The 23,756-nt window shown below is 38.9% G+C and overlaps 2 protein-coding genes across 3 annotated transcripts in view; both read left to right on the forward strand.

Moving 5' to 3' along the window:
* Nucleotides 1–1,621: 1,621 nt before the first annotated feature.
* On the forward strand, nucleotides 1,622–8,716 carry ZNF660 (zinc finger protein 660). The gene is made up of 2 exons (XM_058556394.1): nucleotides 1,622–1,687; nucleotides 6,835–8,716. Exon 2 carries the CDS (start codon nucleotides 7,013–7,015, stop codon nucleotides 8,006–8,008), a length of 996 nt encoding a protein of 331 aa, XP_058412377.1. The 5' UTR covers nucleotides 1,622–1,687; nucleotides 6,835–7,012; the 3' UTR covers nucleotides 8,009–8,716.
* Nucleotides 1,640–23,756, forward strand: part of ZNF197 (zinc finger protein 197) — a 59,998-nt gene continuing 37,881 nt past the window's right edge. For both annotated transcript variants that reach the window (XM_058556343.1, XM_058556260.1), the window contains exon 1: nucleotides 1,640–1,687. The gene's annotated coding sequence lies outside the window, so the exon portion shown is untranslated. The remainder of the gene's footprint in view (nucleotides 1,688–23,756) is intronic.

Genomic DNA, 23,756 nt, shown 5'->3' on the forward strand with positions numbered 1-23,756 from the left:
GGGGGAAACACAAAACAGATTTTGAGGCCTGGTAATCCTAAGAGATGAGTAATCATAAAAAAAAATTCTCCTTCTAGCATCCCTTTAAAGCCTTATTTTTTCCTGTCTTTCTAAGGACACTTGACTCAGCAAAGTTCCCCTCTCATTCCCCGTCTGCAAACTTTCACTGGAAAGCTGGATTGCAGTTGGAATGTATTTTGCAGTTAAGGAGAATATGGAGACTTAGATATCAACATAACAGGTAAAAGGAGCAACTGTGGTGTAATGGAATGAGGATTTCCTTCAGACACAGAAGGCTTGTCTCTCACTAGCCATACGACCTTTAGCATGTTGTTCAATCTCTGGGAGCTTCATTTCCCCATCTTTAAAATGGGAACGACCATCCTTACTGCTCACAGTTTTATAGGAAGGGAAGTTACCCAGGGATGGGACAGTGCCCTGACTGTCCACTTGGAGTTGAGCTTTCAGAGAAGTCACTCATTTCTATCTGTTTACAGTGATTCAAGACCCCATTAGGAACTTCCTCACCAAACCCAAGGAAGAGATCAAGCAAAATCTGTGCTGGGCAGATCCGTTGGAGTGAGGCTGTCTGTGCTGGGCAGGTGAGACCTATACTGTGAAGTTAGTCTGGGGACAGGAATCCTGTCTGATAGAGATTATAGGGACCAGGGCTGAAAGGGAGCATTTCTGGATAGCTATTCATGCAGGAGCAGAGAAGCAGAGAAGTGGGAGGGGGGCCTCTCGACCTTGATGAGTAGTTTTGGGATGGGAGGAAGGGTGATGTAGTAGAACTGAAATTTGGGTGTCAGGAGACTTGGACTTGAGTCCCAGTTCTCCTCTAAGTTCAAATTTCCCCATCTCTACATTTTGATATAAGACTGGGAGGTCTGGGAGATTCCTTCCAGCTCTGACAGTCTGAGAACCTCTAAGTAGTTGGACCAGGTCAGTCACTTAGGGAATTTTGGCCCTTGGGTGGCATTGTTGAGACAGAATTGCCAAGAATGCAGATATACTGTCATGGTGTTTAGACAGTATGATGCACAAAAGGGATGGACAGATGGAGGAGGGATGGTGGTGGTCATGTGTGGAGGATGCACTTCTTACCATCGCTACACCCAGAATAGAATTAGATAGAATCCTGAACTTGTTTCACATTTCAAATCAAACAGCATTTACTGAGCCCTCTTTGTGCCAGGCACTCTGTGGGATCCACACAGGAATATCATGGTCCCTAATATAGCATGGCCGCATGCTCTCTGGGGCTTACAGCTTAATGTGTACGAATGTGTACATGTGAGGAGGAGTGACACAGGCATACACACAAGTAGTTCTAGTATAAGTCAACTCTAGTTTATAGTACCGATTTGCTTTTTTGAATTACAGAAATTTTTGTATGGTCAAATCTATCAGCTTTTCTGTGTGTTGTCAGCCTTTGTTTTATGCTTAAGGCTTAGGCATTTCTCTCCCTGAGATCAAGTAGTCCCCTGATATTTTCTTCTTGTTCTTTTTTTTTTTCTTTCAGTTTTTACATTTCACTCATGTCTCCCTGGAATTTATTTTCAAGTATTGCCTCTTATTCCTCACTCTCTTGCAGCTAATCAATAACCAAGGACCATGTGACCACTGCTCAGAAGGACCTGAACAGGCAAGTGCTGCTGGCGAATTAAAGGAATACAACCTACCCCAGGTAAAACCTCTTTCTTTCTGAGAATAGGACTCAGCCCTTTGTGAGTTCCTCACAGCCTGAAATGAGTGGTAGTCCTGAGAGCAGAACACTCACCCATCAGTCTCAGGGATTTGTGGGTCAGAGATCTGTGGGGCCTCATTGGTTCTTATCCATCTGCCAATTGTCTGAGATTGTGCTTTTGTGCATGGTTGCCTGGATACCCATAGTGTCCTGCTGGCCCTATGGCCTCATCTGTCCCTTTTCCTACTTCTCCAGCCAAGACTCCACCTCCCTAGTGCCTGGGAATTCTTCCAGGATTTCTGAGGGAATTTCCCATCCAGTCAGAGGGCGAATATTTAGGTTTCCTTTTGATCAGACTCTCCTCAAACTGGTCCTCCCTGATCTCTTTACAAGTCTTGCTTCCTCCTCAGGTCCCCCAGAACCACCCTAGGCTTCCTTATAGCACATCCTTGTGTATTTCTCTTTCTCCCTACCTGCCCTTTTATCCAAAATCTATCTCAGCAAGCTTATACATTTTCATGACTTCCTCTGTCCCCTCTGTCTTATTCTCAAATTTGCATTCCTGACATGTTTTTCTTCCTCTTGTCTAAAGTGTTTTCCTACATCTCTGTCTTTCTTAGTGATGCTACCATTCTTGATATTCAGACCTGGATCTGATGACCTCGAATTCTTTTCTTCAGTCATCGTCTCTATCCAATCTGATATATGTGCATGCTTTCCTGGAAATAGCTGGACTTCATTGTTCTCTATCCTGTCATTATTCTGGACTAAGGTCTCACTGTGTCATTCGTTCAACAGACATTTATTGGGCACCTAGGAGGTGGCAGACCCTCTAGTGATCACCCGTACTGCATTCCTGAAGTTGTTTCCCAACTCATTTCTCTTCCTCCTTCCTTTTTTTCACCTCTAATCCATCTGGGCTAATCTTCCTAAAGCATTCTTTTCCTGGTAGGATGATACAAAATTTATTGTCCAAACTGGGATACTTTTGTGAGTTAAGGAGGCTATTAATGATGTTGCAATAGCAGGTATAAACCAGCACTATTCTGGGAAAACTAGGATACATGATCACTCTACTCCCAGGTGGCATCTCTTGGATTCTTTCTTTTTATTTCCCTCAATATACTCCTCATGGGATACCCCAGCTGCCTCTCTCCTCTGTTTTCTGCTTCGTGAAGCTGAGAGAAACAGTTATGTGCTGAGGGGTGGAGGGAAGTATGGAGACTAGGGGAAATGAATGGTAATGCTTGAAAAACTGTATTCTTGATAAGTGAGAATGAGAAGGAAGGTAACGAGACAAGAATAGCAAGGTAGAAAAAAGAATATAGAGTGGGGAAAGAAAATTAAGGGTAGAGTTCACTCTTCTGTTTAGAACTTGTTTCTCATTGACCATCAAATTATATCCATATTTTTTGCCCCATAATTTCAGTTTTCCAGCTAGTATCACTTCAAGCAACTTGATTCTTTCATTCCTTCATTTGTTCATTCAACAAAAAAATTTTTTGAGTGCTTGTTATGTACCTGGAACTTTGCTAGGAGTTAGGAATACAGTGGTGAACAAAATGGACAAAACCTCTGCCCTCGTGAAGCTGCATGATGGGGTAATCTCCCACTTATTTCTGAGTCCACCGGCCCTGTGCAAACTTCCTTTTGAGAAAACAATTCCTGCTTATCCTCTGGGGCTCAGCCAAAGTTTTGCCGTTTTAAAGCACCTTGCCCCAAGCATTCCAAGCCCCAGTAATTGTTCGCTCCCCTAGCCCCCTTCATCTCCTGATTGCATACTTTGTAAATTTATAATTTGCTCTCATTGTTTTGCCATTTACTCCATTGTAAGCTCCTTAAAGGTAGGTATGATATTTCATGCTTGTATTAGTCTGCTCAGGCTAACAAAATATGATAGCCTGGGTGGCTTAAACAACAGACATTTTTCTCACAGTTCTGGAGACTGCAAGTCCAAAATCAAGGTGACCAGCTGATTTGGTTTCTGGTGGGGACTCTCTTCCTGGCTTGTAAATGGCTACCTTCTTAATGCAAGCTCTCTCCTATGTCTTCTTATGAGGACACATTAATCCTATCGGATCAAGGCGCCACCCTTATGACCTCATTTAACCTTAATTACCTCTTTTGAGGCCACATCTCCAAATACAGTCACATTGAGAGTTAGGGCTTCAATATATGAATTTGAGGGTGACACATTCAGTGTATAACAATGCTTTTTTTTTTTTGCATTCAATAATGATATTTATTGCTTTGTGACAGAGCTGTGTAAATACATGGCTATTAACATTTTCCCTGGACACCTCTTTGTGAAAGGCCGTGAGACTGTGATCTTTTCCATACCAGCCTTTAAGGATAGAATAGTTGCTGCACTAGCTAATTGGGGAGCTTCAGATCAGCCATGCCTAGAAACAAGACATCCGGTGACTGGCTTCAAGGCTTTGTCTTGTTCTGAATCTCTAAAATTCTTTGTTCCAGTAATTATGTGAATCTATTCCTCTAAAATCATTTCCCAACTTTTCATAAGTAATACTGTAAAAAGAAGAATTAAAAATTTATACAAGTTAGCAGAAGACAATTTGCCAGCACAATGAGAGGCTTTCATAACAGTAAATATATAAACTTATCCACCTGTGCATTCATTCATTTATTCATACCACAATAATAATTTTCTACTTTTTTGTAGCAATGCTTTTTAAAATTTTCCCTGTGTTACACCCAGAACAGAAATGTGTATAGGGAGAGTGCTCAGTAATTACTAGTTTAAGAATGTATGAAGAAAAAAGAAAGTGTCAGAGAAGATGAAAAATGGAAAAGAAACTCAGAAAGAACCATCAACTTTCTCAGAGAGAACTCTGGAGGTGGCTTCACTTGCTATCCCACTTTGCTCTGCAGTCCCTTGGGTTCTCACTGAGTTTCCTCCACCTGCTTCCTCTTATTTGATTAGGAGAGGTAGCAGGAGCGAGATGGGAATGTGCTCAGGATCCTGGAAAGAATCCACCCTCCCCCACCATTTTCTCTGCCTACCCTTCATATCTTGGGTGTGAGTCTGTGTATATGTGCCTGTGTTTGGCATCAGTGGCACCTGCACTTCTGAGATGTGAACTCCAACCTTCACAGTTCTCTTCTCTTCTTGCTGGTCTTGAGCACTCACCATTGGATGTGTCCTCCTTCAGAGAGTGTGACTCAATTTATCAAGAAGCTATGAGACAATGGAAACTGGTCAGACGTTTTTGAAAAGCAGTAGATAGTACTGCAAACAATTTCATTCCTTCTGACCCAATAAATCACTTGTGGTACTTTTATACTAGGAATATATTTCAATAGGAAGAGAATTTTATCTGTATAAAATGATCATGATAGCATTATTGATAGTGGTTAAACCTCAGGGCACAACAGAAATGTCTAACGCTAGCACTAATTGTAGATAAGTTATAATGAATTCAGTTGGTGGTGTAGTCATAAAATGATCATATGAAGATTAAATAGCAATGTAGGGAAATACTTATAAAAATTAAGTGGGGCCAGCCCCGTGGCTTAGCAGTTAAGTGCACGTGCTCCGCTACTGGCGGCCCGGGTTCGGATCCTGGGTGCGCACCGACGCACTGCTTCTCCGGCCATGCTGAGGCAGCGTCCCACATACAGCAACTAGAAGGATGTGCAACTATGACATACAACTATCTACTGGGGCTTTGGGGGAAAAAAGGAGGAGGATTGGCAATAGATGTTAGCACAGAACCGGTCTTCCTCAGCAAAAAGAGGAGGATTAGCATGGATGTTAGCTCAGGGCTGATCTTCCTCACAAAAAAAAAAAATTAAGTGGAAGAAGGGGCCAGCCCCATGGCCAAGTGGTTAAAGTTCTACACACTCCACTGCGGTGGCCCAGGTTCGCAGGTTCAGATCCTAGGCATGGACCTACTCCGCTCATCAGCCATGCTGTGGAGGTATCCCACATACAAAATAGAGGAAGATTGGCACAGATGTTAGCTCAGGGCAAATCTTCCTCACCAAAAAAAAAAATTAAGTCAAAGAAGTAGGATGCAAAATTTTATGTACTGTATATTTATAACTATATAACTATGAATATTGACAAGTCTGAAAAAGAATGTAGTAAAAGGAAAATAAGTCACATCTTTCAGTTTTCTTTTATGACCCAACTCCCTCTAGATTCAAGGTCTGCTAGGGTTAACTATATGTCCTGAGTTTCTTGTCAAACCAGTTGGGAAATCTTGCTCATTCTTGACATTGTTTCATGTATCAGCCCTTCTTGGGGGCCTGTGCTGTCGTCTACTTTCACCCTTTTGCCGTCTTTAGATACTTTACCATTATGCCATGCAAGGTCCTATCAGAGTTTCCCCTGCCATGCTTTAACTAACCCTGTTCCCCAGTTCAGCCTCTCAGGTTCACCCAGTAGACTCGGTCTGTCAGAGTGACAGCTTGGTGAAAAGCAGACAGACTGAACTAGCATATACGACTGGATCCAGCTACAGACCAGCACCAACAGAGTAGGCTATGATGTGACTAGGCTCCAATATTGGAAGAATTGTGTTACCCCTATCAAGACAGAGTTTAAGAACAGGGATGTAGACAGGGGCCTAGTACCTGGACTGGAGCAAAAAACCGAAATCTCAGTCGTATCCTAAGACTGAATCCCAGTTGCTATTCCATAAAACAATTCTTGAGCACCTATTTTGTACCAACCACTATATCACTGTTACTAGGGGACTAGGTCAGTGAACAGTAAAAGCCAAACTAATCTGAAGAGTAGTAATTTGAGCTACTGAACTAAGGATCTTTCAGTTCATTTTTTTCTAGGGACCAGATTAGGAGTTAGATGGCTCCACTTCTAGGAGTAGAGCATGAGACAGGAAAAAACCAGGGTGGATTTTATACTAGTCTTTGCTTATTTTGATGCTGGACCTATTGGGCTCCTGCCAGCCCTTGATTTTCCATAAGCCTTAAACTTGATCTCTATGTCTAACCTCATTTTTCTCATCTTTTTTGATCGGTTCCCCCTGCTTTGAACACTTTGAACACTTACTCTTCCCCGTGAGACCCTGTGGTCTACCACATATTGCTATCCTCAGATAATTCTCCTTCCTGTAATGTGTAGAACAGGTGACATGTACAATTTCTGTTTCTTCTGTCAGATGATGAAACTGGAACTGAGGAGGTATTGATTCCAAAGTATCATTCCTGCAAGATCAGAATCTCATACTTTTAAGAGAACTCCACAAAAGTATTGCCAAGGAAGTCAAAATTTAGAAAGCTGCTCTGAAGGGAAAGAGACGACTCAAGAGGCCACTGGGATGCCCCAAGCAAGAGGAAATGAGGAGAAAGACGAGAAACTTCAAATATAAGACAGTTAAAGACAATAAAACACTCATAGAAGTGAGTGACCAAGAATCTGAAAAAGATGGTAGTCAGTGCTCTGACCCTCCAACAAACGAGAGAATTCAGGCTGAAAAGAGACAGTATGTATGTACTGAGTGCGGGAAAGCCTTTAGTCAGAGCGCAAACCTTACGGTACATGAGCGAATCCACACAGGGGAGAAACCCTATAAGTGTAAGGAGTGTGGAAAAGCCTTCAGTCATAGCTCCAACCTTGTTGTTCATCGGAGAATCCACACTGGACTGAAGCCCTACACATGCAGTGAATGTGGGAAATCTTTCAGTGGTAAGTCACACCTCATTCGGCACCAGGGAATTCACAGTGGGGAGAAAACTTATGAGTGTAAGGAGTGTGGGAAAGCCTTTAGTCGGAGTTCAGGTCTTATTTCACATCACAGAGTTCACACTGGGGAGAAGCCCTACACTTGTATCGAGTGTGGGAAAGCTTTTAGCCGTAGTTCAAACCTCACTCAACATCAGAGGATGCACAAAGGAAAAAAAGTTTACAGATGTAAGGAGTGTGGGAAAACATGTATTTCTAATACAAAGATTATGGACCATCAGAGAATTCACACAGGGGAGAAGCCTTATGAATGTGATGAGTGTGGAAAAGCTTTCATCTTAAGGAAGACCCTTAATGAACATCAGAGACTTCATCGTAGAGAGAAACCTTACAAATGTAACGAGTGTGGGAAAGCTTTTACTTCTAATCGAAACCTTATTGATCATCAGAGAGTTCACACTGGAGAGAAACCTTATAAATGTAATGAATGTGGAAAAACCTTCAGGCAGACTTCTCAAGTTATTTTACATTTGAGAACCCACACTAAGGAGAAGCCCTATAAATGTAGTGAGTGTGGGAAAGCCTATCGTTATAGCTCACAGCTTATTCAACACCAGAGAAAACATAATGAGGAGAAAGAAACCTCATAAATAACATGTATTGTTGGTAGTAGAACTAATTGCTCCTTTTTGGAAAAGCAATTTTTCAGTATCATCAACTTTAATTCTGTTTCTAAGAATCCGTACAGGGGAAGTAATCAGAAGCAGACAAAGATTAACAGAAGGGATATTCATGCCAGCATCATATATAACTGAAGGAAGAAAACTAGATTTTCAACAGTGCAGGGTTTAAATGAATGATGGTCTATCCGTATGATGGTTTTGCAGCCATTGTAAACATTTTTAAAGCATATTTAATGCCATGAGGGAAATGATTTGGATAAAATGGAAGATAAATGAAAGAGAAAACAATGAAGTATGATCCAAATTTTTGAAAACATTTATGCATTGGAAAAAAATGGGAATGAAATGATACCAAACCAAAATATTAACAGTGATTATCCCTGGGTGATAGGATTATAGGTGATTTCTATTTTCTTCTTTATACTTTTTTATGCTTTTTAGATTTTCTACAATGAGAATATACTACTTTTATATTCAGGAAAAATTACAGTATTTTTAAAAGGCAGTGAGTACATGCTTGTTTTCCCTCAACAGTGTTATGAAAAGCACATAGAACACAGGCTCACAAATCCTGGGATTGCACCCTAATACTGGCACTTAGTAGCAGTGGAACCATGAGCAAGTCACTTCCTTTTAGAGCCTTGTTTCCTGTTTATTAAATCATAAATACCAGTCGTTGGTCTTTTGGAGTTTTAAGATAAGCTGACTTTACAGTCGTCCACACAATGTATAATCCATTTACTTAATCACTGTTAGTTTAAAAGAACACAGCAAAAATTTACTACATCCTTGTCTCCCAGAGTTGTAGAAGGATCTGCAGATAGTAGAGAACCACCTAGGCTCCATCTTTTCAATGTATGTCTACAAAAAAAAGAAAAAAATGTCCCCTTATGAAATTGAAACAATTGTAGGTTTGTAACCTTTAAAAAGATACAGTCAGCATAACTTAAAACTAGGGGAAGACTCTGCCTTCACATGTTATGTAGAGTTTACTAACTAAGAGGTACAGACTTTGGGGTCAGAGACATGTGTGTTCTAATCCCAGATCTGCCATGCACTAGCTTGCCAATTTTGAAGTCACTTAACTGCTCTGAGCCTCAGACTTATCTGTAGAAAGAGAATAACTACCTACCTCACAGGGTTGTTGTAAGGATTAAGTGAGATAAGGCATGGATAAGCACACGGTAAATCATAATAGCTTAAGTATAGGACATTGGAGCAGTGTTTCAAAACACTTAGTGAGAGTGATTCAGGGAAAGTTTTACCTAAGGTGGCATTTAGGGTATTTTCAGGTGTAATGAACACAATAGCAAGTACTAGTGGCTTAAACCTTAATAAGAACATGCATGTTTACTTAAGAGGAAGTCTAGAGGTAAGCAGTTCAAAATTCGTTTGGCAGCTTAGCACTTCATCAAACTTCCACCTTAACTCCATAATTTTCAGCATATTGGCTTTCATTTTTTGCAACTTCATGGCTGCAAGATGGTGGCCACAGCTGCAAGCTTCACACAACTCCTTCAGAGTTGGGAAGTGAGGAAAGGAGCTGAGGCTTTCTCATCTGGTTCCTTTCTCCTTTTATCATTGAGAAAAACCTTCCCATTGAGAGGAAGGGAGGAATGCTGAGCAGTCAATTCTACAAGTGCTCACTAGCTTCCTCTGCCTTTCTTTATGTCCAGCCGTCTGAGAAGGCCTTAACCCATTTTGAACCAATATTTCAAACTTTTAAGTCCTTAGCTTAAGGTCCATCTGGGAATACTTAGAATCTCCCCATTCTTAACTCAGCCATTCTTTCTTTTTATACAGTGAATCCCTAAGCTTAATGCCATTTGTCTTATGCACATAGTGCTTTATTGTTTCTGGAATTATCTGGATATATTATCCCACTCAATCCTCATAGTATTCGTACAAGAAAATTGAGTCTCAGTGAGGTTAGGTGACTGGCTAGTAAGTGGTTGGCGCTAGGATTGAACTCAGATCTGACTTCCCAAGTCCTTGCTTTCTTTATTATACCAAAGTGCCTCTGCCCACCACGGTGGTTCTGTATGTGAGTGGGAGACCAGTTAAGATTCTCCTGGGTAGCCACTTCTATGAAAGGTGGTTGTATCTGGATAATTATTTGATCATGGTTTCATAAGGAAGATGCTATCAGTCTTCTTTGAGTTAGATTTATAGCCTATCTCTGCACCTTGTAATTTAGTTTTAAAGATTATGTATTTCTGCCTTATATATTTCTGTTACTTCTGTGCATAAGAAAGAAGTGGAAGATGTGAAGGGTGTGTTTTTGTGTGAAAAGGGATTGTTTGGTTTTGTCCTATTTTGATAGGATAGTGGCTTACATATAATTTTCTGGTATAATAGTCCCTCTTTGCATAGTTATTCAAAGCAAGGTTTGGAGGCTCTGAACAGATTCAGGGGATAGGACTGTTGTATCATTGGTCACTCTTGGGGAGGCACTTCCCCAGGAGTCTAGGTGGACATGAGGGTAGGGTAACCCACATGTGGCAGTGACTAAACAGAACTGCAGCAGTAAGGGCACTTCCATCATTTTTCCCTTGTCATGTGTCCTTTTAAAATTTTAGAAAGGGTTTGTAATTAGTATTCCATGCCTTCTGTCATGCCAGCCATCCTCACCTGCTGATTACCTATGTGGAAACTACCCATGATTGTCTACTGGCCCTGCCAAAACTGCTGTACGAAAACAGGCAATTAGGGGCTGGCCCCGTGGCATAGTGGTTAAGTGCGCACGCCCCACTGCTGGCGGCCCAGGTTGGGATCCCGGGCGCGTACCGATGCACTGCTTGTCAGGCCATGCTGTGGTGGCGTCCCATATAAAAGTAGAGGAAGATGGGCACGGATGTTAGCCCAGGGCCAGTCTTCCTCAGCAAAAAGAGGAGGATTGGCATGGATGTTAGCTCAGAGCTGAGCTTCCTCACAAAAAGGAAAAAAAAGAAAACAGGCAATTAGGCAACTAAACTTTTGGTGGTAAACACAATGCAGTCTATACAGAAGTTGAAATATAATGATGTACACCTGAAATTTATGTAATGTTATAAACCAATGTGACCTCAATAAAAAAAAAAAAAAGTAAACAGGCAGATAGCTTCGTGTGTGCCTGTCAGGGATTATTTTTTTGAGCATTTATTATTGCTGAGCAGAGTTATTGATGCTTCCTTTATTGCTGAGGAAGTATTCTCTGATCAAAACATTTCCCATCCCTCTGTTGTGGTGTCTGAAATCGTTTCTTCAAATAGACTTTCTTAGATGACTTTGTGCTCTTCAAGAGTAAATACCTTCTAGGAAGGATACCATGTCATCTCACACCCAGAGATCTGAATACAGATCTTCGCATTACTTGCCCCAGGCAAGTGAAGATACTAGATCCTTGAGGAGGTCCTCACCCATCTTCTAGGCTGATACCTGTCTTTTGCTGCAAGAGTAAATGTTGACAATTGGTCCCTGTACCCTTTCAGATAAATACTCTGCAGTGTAATTTGAACTGATCACCCACCTTCCTCTAGGAGTTTTTCAAGACCACCAGCTGTTTACTTCAGTCAGAGTTTAATTACGTAGTTCTTACCATCCTTTCAAGCCCTTTCATGATACACTCTGGAAGTCAGGGTCTGTCTCTTTGAATGTGTTGTTTTCAACTTCCTGTTCTAATGGAAACCTGGTTGTTTCCTAATAGTGTGCTTCCACTGCAGACCCTCAATTGCTAGTTTTTGTCTCCCTCAACCCTTTTACCTCTCTGTACTGCCATTTCTTCTCTATTCTCCATCAAAGACCCAGCTCATTTGAAATGTGTATCCGTAGACTGCTGTGTATTACCCATACCTGTTGTCATCTACTGGCTTCCTGTGCATTCACATTTATTCAGTTATATTTTTAGTACCCTGAATATTCCTGAGGAATATGAAGAGGCAATGTTTTTAGCCACAGACATCCTGGTTGTGTAGAATTGCTCTTGTGTGGAATGGAAATATATATATGTCTCTTTTTAATTGAGAGGAAAAGTGTGAAATAAATTCTCATTTTATATAGTCTTGATTAAAGGGAAATATGAAAGACAAAGAATCCTGCATAGAGAGGAAAGTGTCTCCCTAGACTTAGAGGTATTTTTCATTAATGGTGTGTACTGTGTTAGGTCTTATGTGGAACTGAGAAGAAAATTGAAACCAAAAAGAGCTATAAATAGCTGAGTAATTCTGTTGCATATAAATCCCATAAGACTAAATTTCATTTCAGCTCTGTGTTCTCAGTGACAGACTTCCTGTTTTGATTTTTTTCCATTCAATATAAATAAAATAGTATGCTTGGATTGTTTTTAGAAACTAGACGGTCTTTAATCACCTCTGATGTTATAAAACTAGAGTCATAAAACTGTTTTTGCAGGAAATAGTTATAATTCCTCCAATAAATATCTGTTGTTATTTACTTGTTATAAATATCACTGAGTTTTTTTTTCCTTTTGCTTCCTTGCGTTGTTGAGACTGGGAAGAAAATGGTTCAATATGCTTTACTTTAAGCACTGTTTTTGGAATGAAGAAGTGATTCTGACTTGTTTCTGATTCGAGCACAACATGAAGCTTGTTATTTTCTTACTCATAGTACATAAATGAGAGCTCTCTAGCCATTAGAAAGTGTCCTTCTGTTATTTCTTTAGAGGACTTGTACAGTCAGTTATTGTCTCACTCCTTCTCTCTGGCCTTATCTGTGTTTCAAACCTGTACTATTATGTAGATCTCAGTTGGCTGTATAAAACCAGCCATGTTCCCTGAAGTTCATTTCTACTCCAGAAGGTAGGTTTGTGAGGGGTGAAAAAGGAGATGGCAGACTCCTTTCTGGGCAGCATAGATAAGGACCTGTCTAGTGCTCATTCCTCCCACTGACCATTTCAAATCCCCATGACACAATTTGTGTGGACTGTAGACATGCAAAAGCTGTAACCAATCTCTGAAACTAAGGCCAGTGGACTGCAAATCTGGGAATCTCAAGAGGTAATTTCATACATACAGATAATTTTCCCAGGCCCACCAAACCAGCATATCTGGAACAGGGCCTAGGAATCTATATAAAACAAAACTTTCACAGTGGGGATTGAAGAAAATTTTCTCTTAGGAGTCTTGGCTCTTTACATGACTACTTTTATAATGATTGTTCATTTTCCCTCAGAAGAACCTATAAATCACAAAATTATTGAGATATATACCAAAGTTTGTATAATCATGACAAATTAGCAACCACTTTACTGAGTCTGAAAGAAAATGTCACATTTGCAGTGTTGGTTTAACCACAGAATTGAGCAGAGATTCATGTTTTTAAAAGGCAAGCTAGATAATCATAAAGCCCTTTCGCTACAAAACAACCTAGAAATGCTGGATAAAACTTTAACATCCTTTCAAAGGGCTTTCAAGAAAGTGAAATAAATCCTCTAAGCCTAAAATGAAGAAGTGGAAGCTAGAAAGGTAAGTGGGTGATGATGCCTTGGGTACCATGAGGCAATTTGGCGACCTTGGTCGCCAAGGGACTTAGATTTTATCAGCCACAGGGCAGAATTTGAGTCCTTGGGCTTGCAAAAGATGGAGAATTGGAACTGAGGTCTCCACAGTGAAAGTATGCATTTGAAAAAAGTCAGCTAAGAGCAGAGGAAGACATCAAGGAAGCTTGAGGGACTTGTCCTGGGATTTAAGGTCTCCCTAATAATTTGCAGTCATGAGTCAATCCTTGTGGTAATTTAGGGTTGAAACTTTGGAAACACCAAACCAAGAAAATAATATAAAATTAGGTATGCACATTTCCAATTACAGATGGAACAGTTATTTAAAAATAAACAAATTTTAAAAAATTGAGTTATCTTAATTGTTTTGTGTGTTTTTTTGCTGAGTTGCTGAGGAAGATTTGCCATGAGCTAAGATCTGTGCCAATCTTCCTCTATTTTGTTTGTGGGTCGCCCCCACAGCATGGCCGCTGATGAGTGGTGTAGGTCTGCGCCGGGGAACTGAACCTGGGCCACCAAAACAGAGCACGCTGAACTTAACCAGTAGGCCATGGGACCAGCCCCATCTAATTGTTTTAAGTTGAGCTTTTTGGGAAGTAAACTGAGAGAGAGGATAACATACAGCAAATTTATTGGAGAGTGTTATTGGGATTAACACCTGTAGAGAGAGGGAAGAAAATAGGATTAGCAGAGGGAGAAGTTAGCTGTGTTGCAGTCACAGAGTTACCTGTGTTGCCTTTGTTGGCTTCAGACTCAGACTGGGATGGCCTTTCAAAATTGTCCAAACTTGAAGTGAGAGGTCTGGGCCTTTATACCCCTTCATTGACCAATCATTGAATACAAGCTCCACCACACTACCCTGAAGTGGGAGGAAGCATGATCTTGGGTGAAGTAGACTTCTTCAACTGAAGATAGTGCCTGGAGAGGGTTGTGGAGAGGGTTGACAGTTGAGGGCTTTGAGCCTGCCTGTCTAGTGAGGTGGGGGAGAGGGAGACAATCCAGGGGAATCCAGACAGTGAAGAATAATGTCCTCTACACTGATCATAATGCAGTTAGGATACAATTCAAGTTAGCTAACACACACATTTGGAAATTGAACACACATTTCTAAATAATTCATGGGTTAAAGAAGAAAACAATAAAAATAAAGAGATACTTGAACATGAATAAAACTGAAAGAAGCACTCCCACTTCTGGCCATAATAGAGTTACAGGGACCAGAATCACACTCCTGCCTGAAACAAAAATCCCAGACAAAATATATGAAACAATGATTTTTAAGACATTGATATCAGCAACAAAAGACAATGATCCCTGAAAGATGGGAAATAAATAAGGTGAGCCCTATAAGTGCTCTAGTTTATTGCCTTGAGAGAGTTCACAGGCAGTGGTGTAGGGAAGGGGAACCAGATGGCGCCTGGTGAAACTCTTGAGTTGAAGAGAGAGAGCTGAGAATCCACAGAGACCAAGGCAGGTAGGGTTCACAAGATAGTACTCAGAGGGAGAGAACTACACAGAATTCTGAGGATCTGTGAATTGGTCCCCCTAGGATATCCAGCAGAGTACTGATTGACACATGTGTATGAGGAAACTTATCTGAGACCAGGGAAAGAACCATTCCAAAGGATTTGAGTAAACAGATCCAGGCAAAAAAAACAAGGCCAGGAATAGTGTTTGTTCCCACAAGCCAGACAAAAATTACAATTCTTTTATGCATTGGGTAAAGTACTCAGAAGAGGCTTGCCTCAGTAGTGGAGAACAATAAGCCGTAGAGTAAATCCAAAGGAAACTACTCCAAGGTACATCATAATGAAATTGCTCAAAACCAGTCAAAAAGAGAAAATTATAAAAACAGCCAGAGGAAAAAAAGACACATTATGCACAGAGGAAGAAGATAAAGATTATATAGATTTCTCATTGGATTCAATGCAAGCATGAAGACAATGGAGCGACATCTTTAAAGTACTGAAAGAAAAAACTGCCAACCTAGAATTCTAGACCAGTCAATATATCATTCAAAAACAAAGGCAAAACGTATTTTCAGACATTAAAAACCTAAAGAATTAATTACTAGCAGACCTGCACTACAAGAAATGTTAAAGTAAGTCCTTCAGTCAGAAGAAACAAAATACCAGGTGGAAATATGGATTTTTCCAACCTTGGTCTTATTGACATTTTGTACTGGATAATTCCTTGTTGTGTGGGGCTGTCTCATGCATTGTAGGACATTTAGCAAGATCCATGGCTTCTACCTACTAGATGCCAGTATCACTACCCCAGAGTTGTGACAAAAATGTCTTTAGGAGGCCAGAAATAAACCCAAGCAAATACAGTCACTAATATTTGAAAAGGGAGCCAAGAATACTCAATGGAGAAAAGAGTCTCTTCAATAAATGGTGCTGAGATAATTGAATATTCACATGTAAAATAATGACACTGGACCCATATCTTACACTACTCACAAATATTAACTCAAAATTGATTAAATGTAAGACCTGAAGTCATGAAACTCCTGGAAGAAAATATAGGAGCAAAGCTCCTTGACATGGGTCTTGGTAATGATTTTTTGGATTTGACACCGAAAGCACAGGCAACAAAATAAAAAATAAAGAAGTGGGACTACATCAAACCAAAAAGCTTCTGCACAGCAAAAGAAACCATCAACAAAGTGAAAAGACAACCTACAGAATGGGAGAAAATATTTGCAAACCATATAGCTGATAAGGAGTTAATATCCAAAATATATAAAGAACTCATACAACTCAGTAGCAAAAAAAACACAAATAACCCAATTAAAAAATGGGCAAAGGACCCAAATAGATATTTCTCCAAAGAAGATACATGAAAGGCCGACACCTACATAAAAAGATGCTCAACATCACTATTAGGGAAATGCAAATTAAAACCACAATGAGAAAAACCTCACGCCTGTTAGAAAAACCTCATTCTAACAATGGCCATCATCAAAAAAGACAAGAGATAACAAATGCAGGCATGGATGTGGAGAAAAGGGAACTCTTGTGCACTGTAGGTAGTATTGTAAGTTGGTACAGCCACTATGGAAAACAGTATGGAGGATCCTTAAAAAATCAGCAATTCCACTTCTGGGAATACATCCAAAGGAAACAAAAATACTAACTCAAAAAGATATATATACCCGATGTTCACAGCTGCATTATTTACAGTAGCCAAGACATGGAAACAACCTAAGTGTCCATTGATGGATGAATGGATAAAGTTGTAGTGTGTATATATAGACATATATATATGTATATATATGTATATAGACACAATGGAGTATTAGCCATAAAAAATGAGGAAATCCTACCATTTGCAACAACATAGATGGACCTTGAAGGCATTATGCTAAGTGAAATAAGTCAGACTGAGAAAGACAAATACTGTATGATCTGACTTGTATGTTGAATCTAAAAAAAACGGGAAACTCATAGAAAAAGAGATCAGACTTGTGGTTACCAGAGGTGGAGAGTAGGGAGAAGAGGAATTGGAAGAAGACAGTCAAAAGGTACAAACTTCCAGTTATAAGATAAATATGTACTAGGGATGTAATGTACAACATGACTATAGCTAACACTGATGTATGATATATAGGAAAGTTGTTAAGAGAGTAAATCCTAAGAGTTCTCATCACAAGGAGAAAATTTTTTTCCTTTTTCTTTTCTTCTTTCTTTTGTATCTATATGAGAAGATGGATGTTAGCTGAACCTATTGTGATAATCATTTCACAATATATGTAAATCAAACCATCATGCTGTACACCTTAAACTTATACAGCGATGTATGTCAATTATTTCTCATTAAAATTGGGGGGAAAAATCTCTAGATATTGCCCCCAGGGGAGAACCACTAATATGCAAGTTGAGAACCACTGCTATTTGAAAATGGCATATTATCACTTGAAGGTAGATGGATAAAGATACTATAATTCCCAAAGCAATCATTAAAATAACAAAACAAAGAGTTATAATAAATCAAAAAAGGAAATAAAATTGCATAGAACTACACACAAATAAGTGCATGTAAAATTGGTGAAATCTGAATAAACTCTGTGGATTGTACCAATGTCAATTTCTTGGTTTTGATGACATACTATAATTATGTAAGATGTGACCACTGGGGGAAACTGGTTGAAAGGTACACAGGAACTCACAGTAGTTTTTCTTTTTAACTTCCTGTTATTTCCCGAAAAAGTTTTAAAAAGAAAACAACAAAATAAGACTAAACTGCTTGCAATTTAAAACCATCCTATACATTTTATGCGTTATGTAATTATACATTTTAAAAAACCATTGAGGGGCCAGCCCTGTGGTGTAAGTGGTTAAGTGCGCACGCTCCACTGTGGCAGCCTGGGGTTCGCCGGTTCGGATCTCGGGCACGCACCAACGCACCGCTCGTCAGGCCATGCTGTGGCGGTGTCCCATATAAAGTGGAGGAAGATGGGCATGGATGTTAGCCCAGTGCCGGTCTTCCTCGGCAAAAAAGAGGAGGATTGCCAGATGTTAGCTCAGGGCCAATCTTCCTCACACACACACAAAAAAACACCATTTGACTGATAATGGGCAGTTTGCAGTATCTAAAGTGCTCGTAAAGATTATTCCAAATAAATCCAAAAGAATTAAATGAAGTTCGTTTCTTCAAATGCTATCATTGGAGTGAATGAATTAATAAACTATGCTTTATACACAAACAAAACGGTCATTTCCTGATGAAAAGTCAATTCTTCAAGAGGACATAACAATTTTAAACATTTATAGACTTAAAAACAGTTTCAAAATACATAAAGCAAAAATTGATAGAACTGTAAGGAGAAATAGACAAATGCACATTTATAGTGGATTTCAATACATCTCTTTCAATAAATGATAGGATAAGTGGAAAGAAAATAAACAAAGACAAGATTCAAGCAATACCACCAATCAACTTGTCTTAATTGATACTTAAAAAACACTCCACCTGGCAACAACAGAACATACCACAATGGAGTTATATTAGAATCAGTAACAGAAAGATCTCTGGAAATCCTCAAATATTTGAAAGAAAATAACACACTTTTAAACGAAATAAATACTTCAAAGATGAAATTTAAAAGCATCTTAGAAAGTATTTTGAATTGACTCAGAAAATAAAAACATCAAAATTTATGGAATATTGTTAAAGCAATTTCAAAGAGGGAGATTATAGCACTAAATATTATTAGAAAAGAGGAAAGGTTAGGAAACTAGAATAAGAAGAACAAATTAAAATCAAAGCAGAAGAAACAAAATAAGGTCAGAGTGGAAAACTATAAAACAGAAAACAGAGAAACAATAGAGAAAATTAATGAAACCAAAAGTGGTTCTTTTACAAAAATCAATAAAATTGATCAACCTCTAGCAAGACTGATCCAGATAAAAAGAAGAGAAGACAAAAAGTACCAATATCAGGATTGAAAGAGATGACACCAATTAGATGAGATTCTATACCAATTAAAGGGATAATTATTGTGATGGTTAATTTTATATTGAACTTGACTGGGCCAAGTGTTGCCCAGATAGCTGGTAAAACATTATTTCTGGGTGTATCTGTGGGGTTGCTTCCAAAAGAGATTAGCGTTTGAATCAGTAGGCTTTGGGAGTTAGAAAGGGCTCTAACAGTTTGGTTGACTGGCTGAAACATGGACCAAAAGATGGCCCATTGTGAATGAATTGGAAATGCCTGGGATCCCTTGGTTTAATATAGAGGGAGGAATTCAAAGGCTTAGGGAGATTGGAATGTTACAGTGGATTTGTCATTTAAGACCTACTCGTTCACGCTGGGAGGGTCCAGAAGACAAAAGTTTCACCCTTACTTTGAGAAATAAATTTGCAAGGGGAGCCCTAGCATTCATGAAGAGCTCCATGATCTCTCTTTTCTGGAGGCCGGACTTTACAATGGGAACTGCAGCCACTCAATTTGAAAACATAAATGAAATGGGAATAATTGTATCCCAGGGTGGCAAGGGCCAAGTGGTGATGCTCAACCACCAAAGGCAAGGCGGGTGTGGTCACTATAACGGATGGTAGAGTCAAAGCAACAATCAGAATAGTCATTGGCTAGTTACCATGGTGCTCCTAAAAGAGATAGGAGACCTATTGTATTCTTACTTGATCTGTTTAGCAGAAAAGTTTTATGTCGAGTGAACAAAGTGTAACTTGAATCATAAAAACAGAGAGTCACAACTTCTCAATCAATTCCCAGAATTGAGCCAGTTTACAGACCCAGAACCCCTTGAATGATGGGGAGGCTGGGTCCCTTTGAGGAAGGACCCTTTCTACAGGAAATTTATACTGTTAGCCTTTCTCCCAGCCTTCCCCAAAGAAACCTATGGCCTTTTACCAGGATAACTATACACTGGGAGAAAGGAAATAATCAGAACTCTCAGGGACTACTGGACACTGGCTATGAGTTAACACTAATTCCAGAAGACTCAAAATGACACTGTGGTCCACCAGTCAGAGTAGGCGCTTATGGACGACAGGAGTTTTAGCTCAGGTCTGTTTCACAGTGGGTCCAGTGGGTCCTTGAACCCATCCTGCAGTTACTTCCCCAGTTCGAGAATGCATGATTGGAACAGACAAACTTAGCAACTGGCAGAATCCCCACACTGGTTCCTTGACCTGTGGGGTGATGTCTATTATGGTGAGAAAGGCCAAGTGGAAGCCATTAGGACTGCCTCTAACTAGGAAAATAGTAAATCAAAAGCAATATTGCATTACTAGAGGAATTGCAGAAATTAGTGCCACCATGAAGGACTTGAAAGATGCAGAGGTGATGATTCCCACCACATTCCCATTAAACTCTCCTATTTGGCCTGTGCAGAAGACAAATGGATCTTGGAGCATGAAAGGGGATTATCATAAGGTTAACCAGGTGGTGACTCCAATTGCAGCTACTGTATCAGATGTGGTACCACTCCCCAGGGTGATCAGCCAGCTAGCTGGTAGCAGGTTGATTACATTGGACTGTGTAGGGGAGGAAGAGATTTCCTCTACCCATTCTAGGTCCTTCTGGCTGGGCTACAAATTAAATTGACATGAGACAGAATAACAGGAGAAAATCAAACAAAGCTTTGTAACATGTATACATGGGAGAGACCCAGGAAAAACTGGGTAACTTACCAAAATGGCAGAGGCTGTCATCTTAAATACTATCTTCAGCTAAAGACAAAGGAGGATGTTGGAGGTAGTGGTTTGGGACTTCAAAGGGGAGGAAGGCAATTCACATGGAAATGGAAAAGCAAATGTTTGGTAAACAGAACTTTGATAAGGATGGGCTTAGTAAGGAACCTCATAGTCTACCTATGCTCAGTTATCTATGGTGATGGCCCATCCTAGGGACAGGCTTTTATCTTAAATTCTTTTAGGAAGTTAGAAGGAAGGTCAAAGTTTCTTTCAGAGTCTTTTGTTCTTAAAAATAATTAAGGCAAAGAGACATATTTTGAGGTGGCCAATTCTGATCCCCCACAGTCCAACCTTTGAAACTTGAAGAAGTTTCACAGTCCTTTGAAACTTTAAAATGTTTCATAGTCCAGAAGCTGAGTTGGTAGATTGTTCCATCTCATTGAACACATTTCTTAGTCCTGATAATAGATCAGTCCAGTTAAATTCATTTTGGAAGGTGGTGATGCAGGTGGGCTCCCAAAGTTAGGCCTATATTGTGGAAGCAAGCAATCAGGTGTTTAATAAGAAGCATTTCTATGGAAACAAAAAGAAAAACAAGGTTAATGGTTAGAGGAAATTATAAACCAGTTTCTGAGTTTAGAGGACAGCAGGTTAAGAAAATTTCTAGATATCAGTGTTGAAGCATCTTTCCAGCTTAAAATTTCTCTGAAGATGTCATCTAGTGTTCAGGTATCCTTTTGAGTGGCTTATACAGCAACAGGCATGCTATCATCATGATCTCTCTTAAGTTTATATCAAGCTGTTCAGCTTCAGCTTGCAGGGCTTCAGGAAAAAGGGTGGTTTCAGTCTCAATGATTTCAAATAAAAATGATGGAAAAAATTGAAAATGTTAGTTTGGAGATTTGTATCCAGATATTTCAGGAGACTAGAAGAATTCAGGATCCAGTCCAGTTTATAGGTAGAAAACAAAAACCTCAAAGACAATTAACAAAACTAGAATGTAATATCCACAAATGTGTATTATAATTTCTACTGAAACATAATTTTTCTCTCTAAAATCACCCTCATTTTTACCAAGATAGCCAAATTAAGACTAACTGGTTTGTAAAGTAAGTCTAGTTACAATAAATTTGGCCCAATTATTTACATAAGTATAGCAAGAATAGCAACTGATCATATAGGCTCTTTTAAATCTGCTTTGCTGGAACTTTTTATAAGGAATCTCAGATCGAACTTTAAAGGCCTCTCGAGGCCAGGAAAGACAAGCCAAGGACTTTGTCATCAGACTTGCCTGTAATACCCACAGATTTGGGTGAATTCCTCTCTTCTTTTGAGGTTCTCCAAAATATTGAGGGTTCCAGGCGCCTGCCAGATAAGTGACCTTCCTTACTTACCCAGTAAGGTTGCTGGGAACACTGTAAACAAGGTACCAGGCCAATATTTCCAAGTGGCATTATTCCATAAAATCCAATCTTTGTTTCTCAAAAGCTGTGTGGTCATATCTGAGTCTATGCATGTTTCTCTCAAATACGACAATCTAGTCAAAGCTTTGGTAAAATAACCAATGTTACTAATTGTATCCTGTTTTAAGGAGAACAGATTCTTATTGAACTTATGCAAATAACTATATTGCTATGAAATAAGAATATTCACTTACGAAGAGTTTCCACATTCTGGAGGGATCAGGTAGAGAGAACAAGATAAATGTGTCAATTCTGTTTACAAAAGTATAATTTACCAAATTGCTATAAGTCATAGTTAGCTTAAGAGAAAAGAGAAAAAGTTTTCCTTAAATCTGAAAAAAAATTTTTTTAAATCAATAATATTTCAAACAAAAGTCATAAAAATTATAATCATCCTCATCAGTTCATTCAGTCCTGTGTAATTGATTTTTGATCTTAATCTTCTGTTAGCAGTTTTATGGGCCCATCAGTTTCTCTGTTAGAGTTCTGTAATTTCTTACCCAGTTCAGTTTTATAATCTGAAAGTTTGTCAGAAACCTGCATTCCAGAGTAAATGTCAGAGTCCTTTCCATGGGTCTCTCTGAAGATGAAAACATTTGCAAAAGCATCAGAGTAAAACAATAACTGTCTGTAAACACCAAAAGACTTAAAAATGACAATTGACAAAGAAACTTGGTTATTTCTGTGACCTATCAGAACTTTAAGATAATAATTAGAATTATGGCTGATAACCAGGACAGATCAGAATTCTAGGAATGTTATATAATTTTTAGAACACTTACATCAATAACATTTACCCACACAATTTCGTAGGTCCCTATGAAACAACGCTTAGTTATCCATTTAACCATGGTAACAATTAAAGATTTTCAGGTGAATGCAGAGAGTTAAATAGCTGTAAGAAAACCTTAGCACTTGTGATTAAAGACCTGATAAAAACAATACAGGAAATTTATTTTGATAAAACACAAAATCTCTACCCTTTTGGTAGACTACTCAAAGAAAAAAGCTTTCACAATCTCTTTGCCAAGAACAGACTAAAAGTTCAAGAAAATTGTCCTTTTAAGAAGGAGGGAAAAAAACAAATTCTAATTTTGCATTAGCTTACTTTCATGTCTTTCTTTTTCCTTTCTACTACTTTAGGACAAATTTATCTTTCTTAACCAAACAGAAATATTTCCATTCTTTATACCTTCTTTACTGAAAACTTATCTCATGTTCCTTGAATACAAACATATTTTCCTTAATTTTTAGTAGTTTTAATTACATATTAGAATTTTTAACTCTTAGAAACTCCAACTTATAAGTAAAAACTAAGTAAGCAATCATAAACTTTCTTTTACATTAGCATTCTGTGGCTTGACAAATTTATAAACACTTTTTATAATTTTAGAAACATGTCACTTTATGGTACAATCTTTTATTAAAATATGTGTTTACCAATAGACCCAAAACACCTTTTAGTTTTTCTGTAATAAGAAGCCAAAAGTAGATAAACTTATACTTAGTAATTAATGTCTAATATCTTATCTTACTAGAGATGATCTGGATATTTAATGAATTTTTATCATTTAAATTAACCTAGCAAAACCTCAAAG

The sequence above is a fragment of the Diceros bicornis genome, chromosome 2 (genome assembly GCF_020826845.1).
Source record: "Diceros bicornis minor isolate mBicDic1 chromosome 2, mDicBic1.mat.cur, whole genome shotgun sequence".
NCBI classification, from domain to species: Eukaryota; Metazoa; Chordata; class Mammalia; order Perissodactyla; family Rhinocerotidae; genus Diceros; species Diceros bicornis.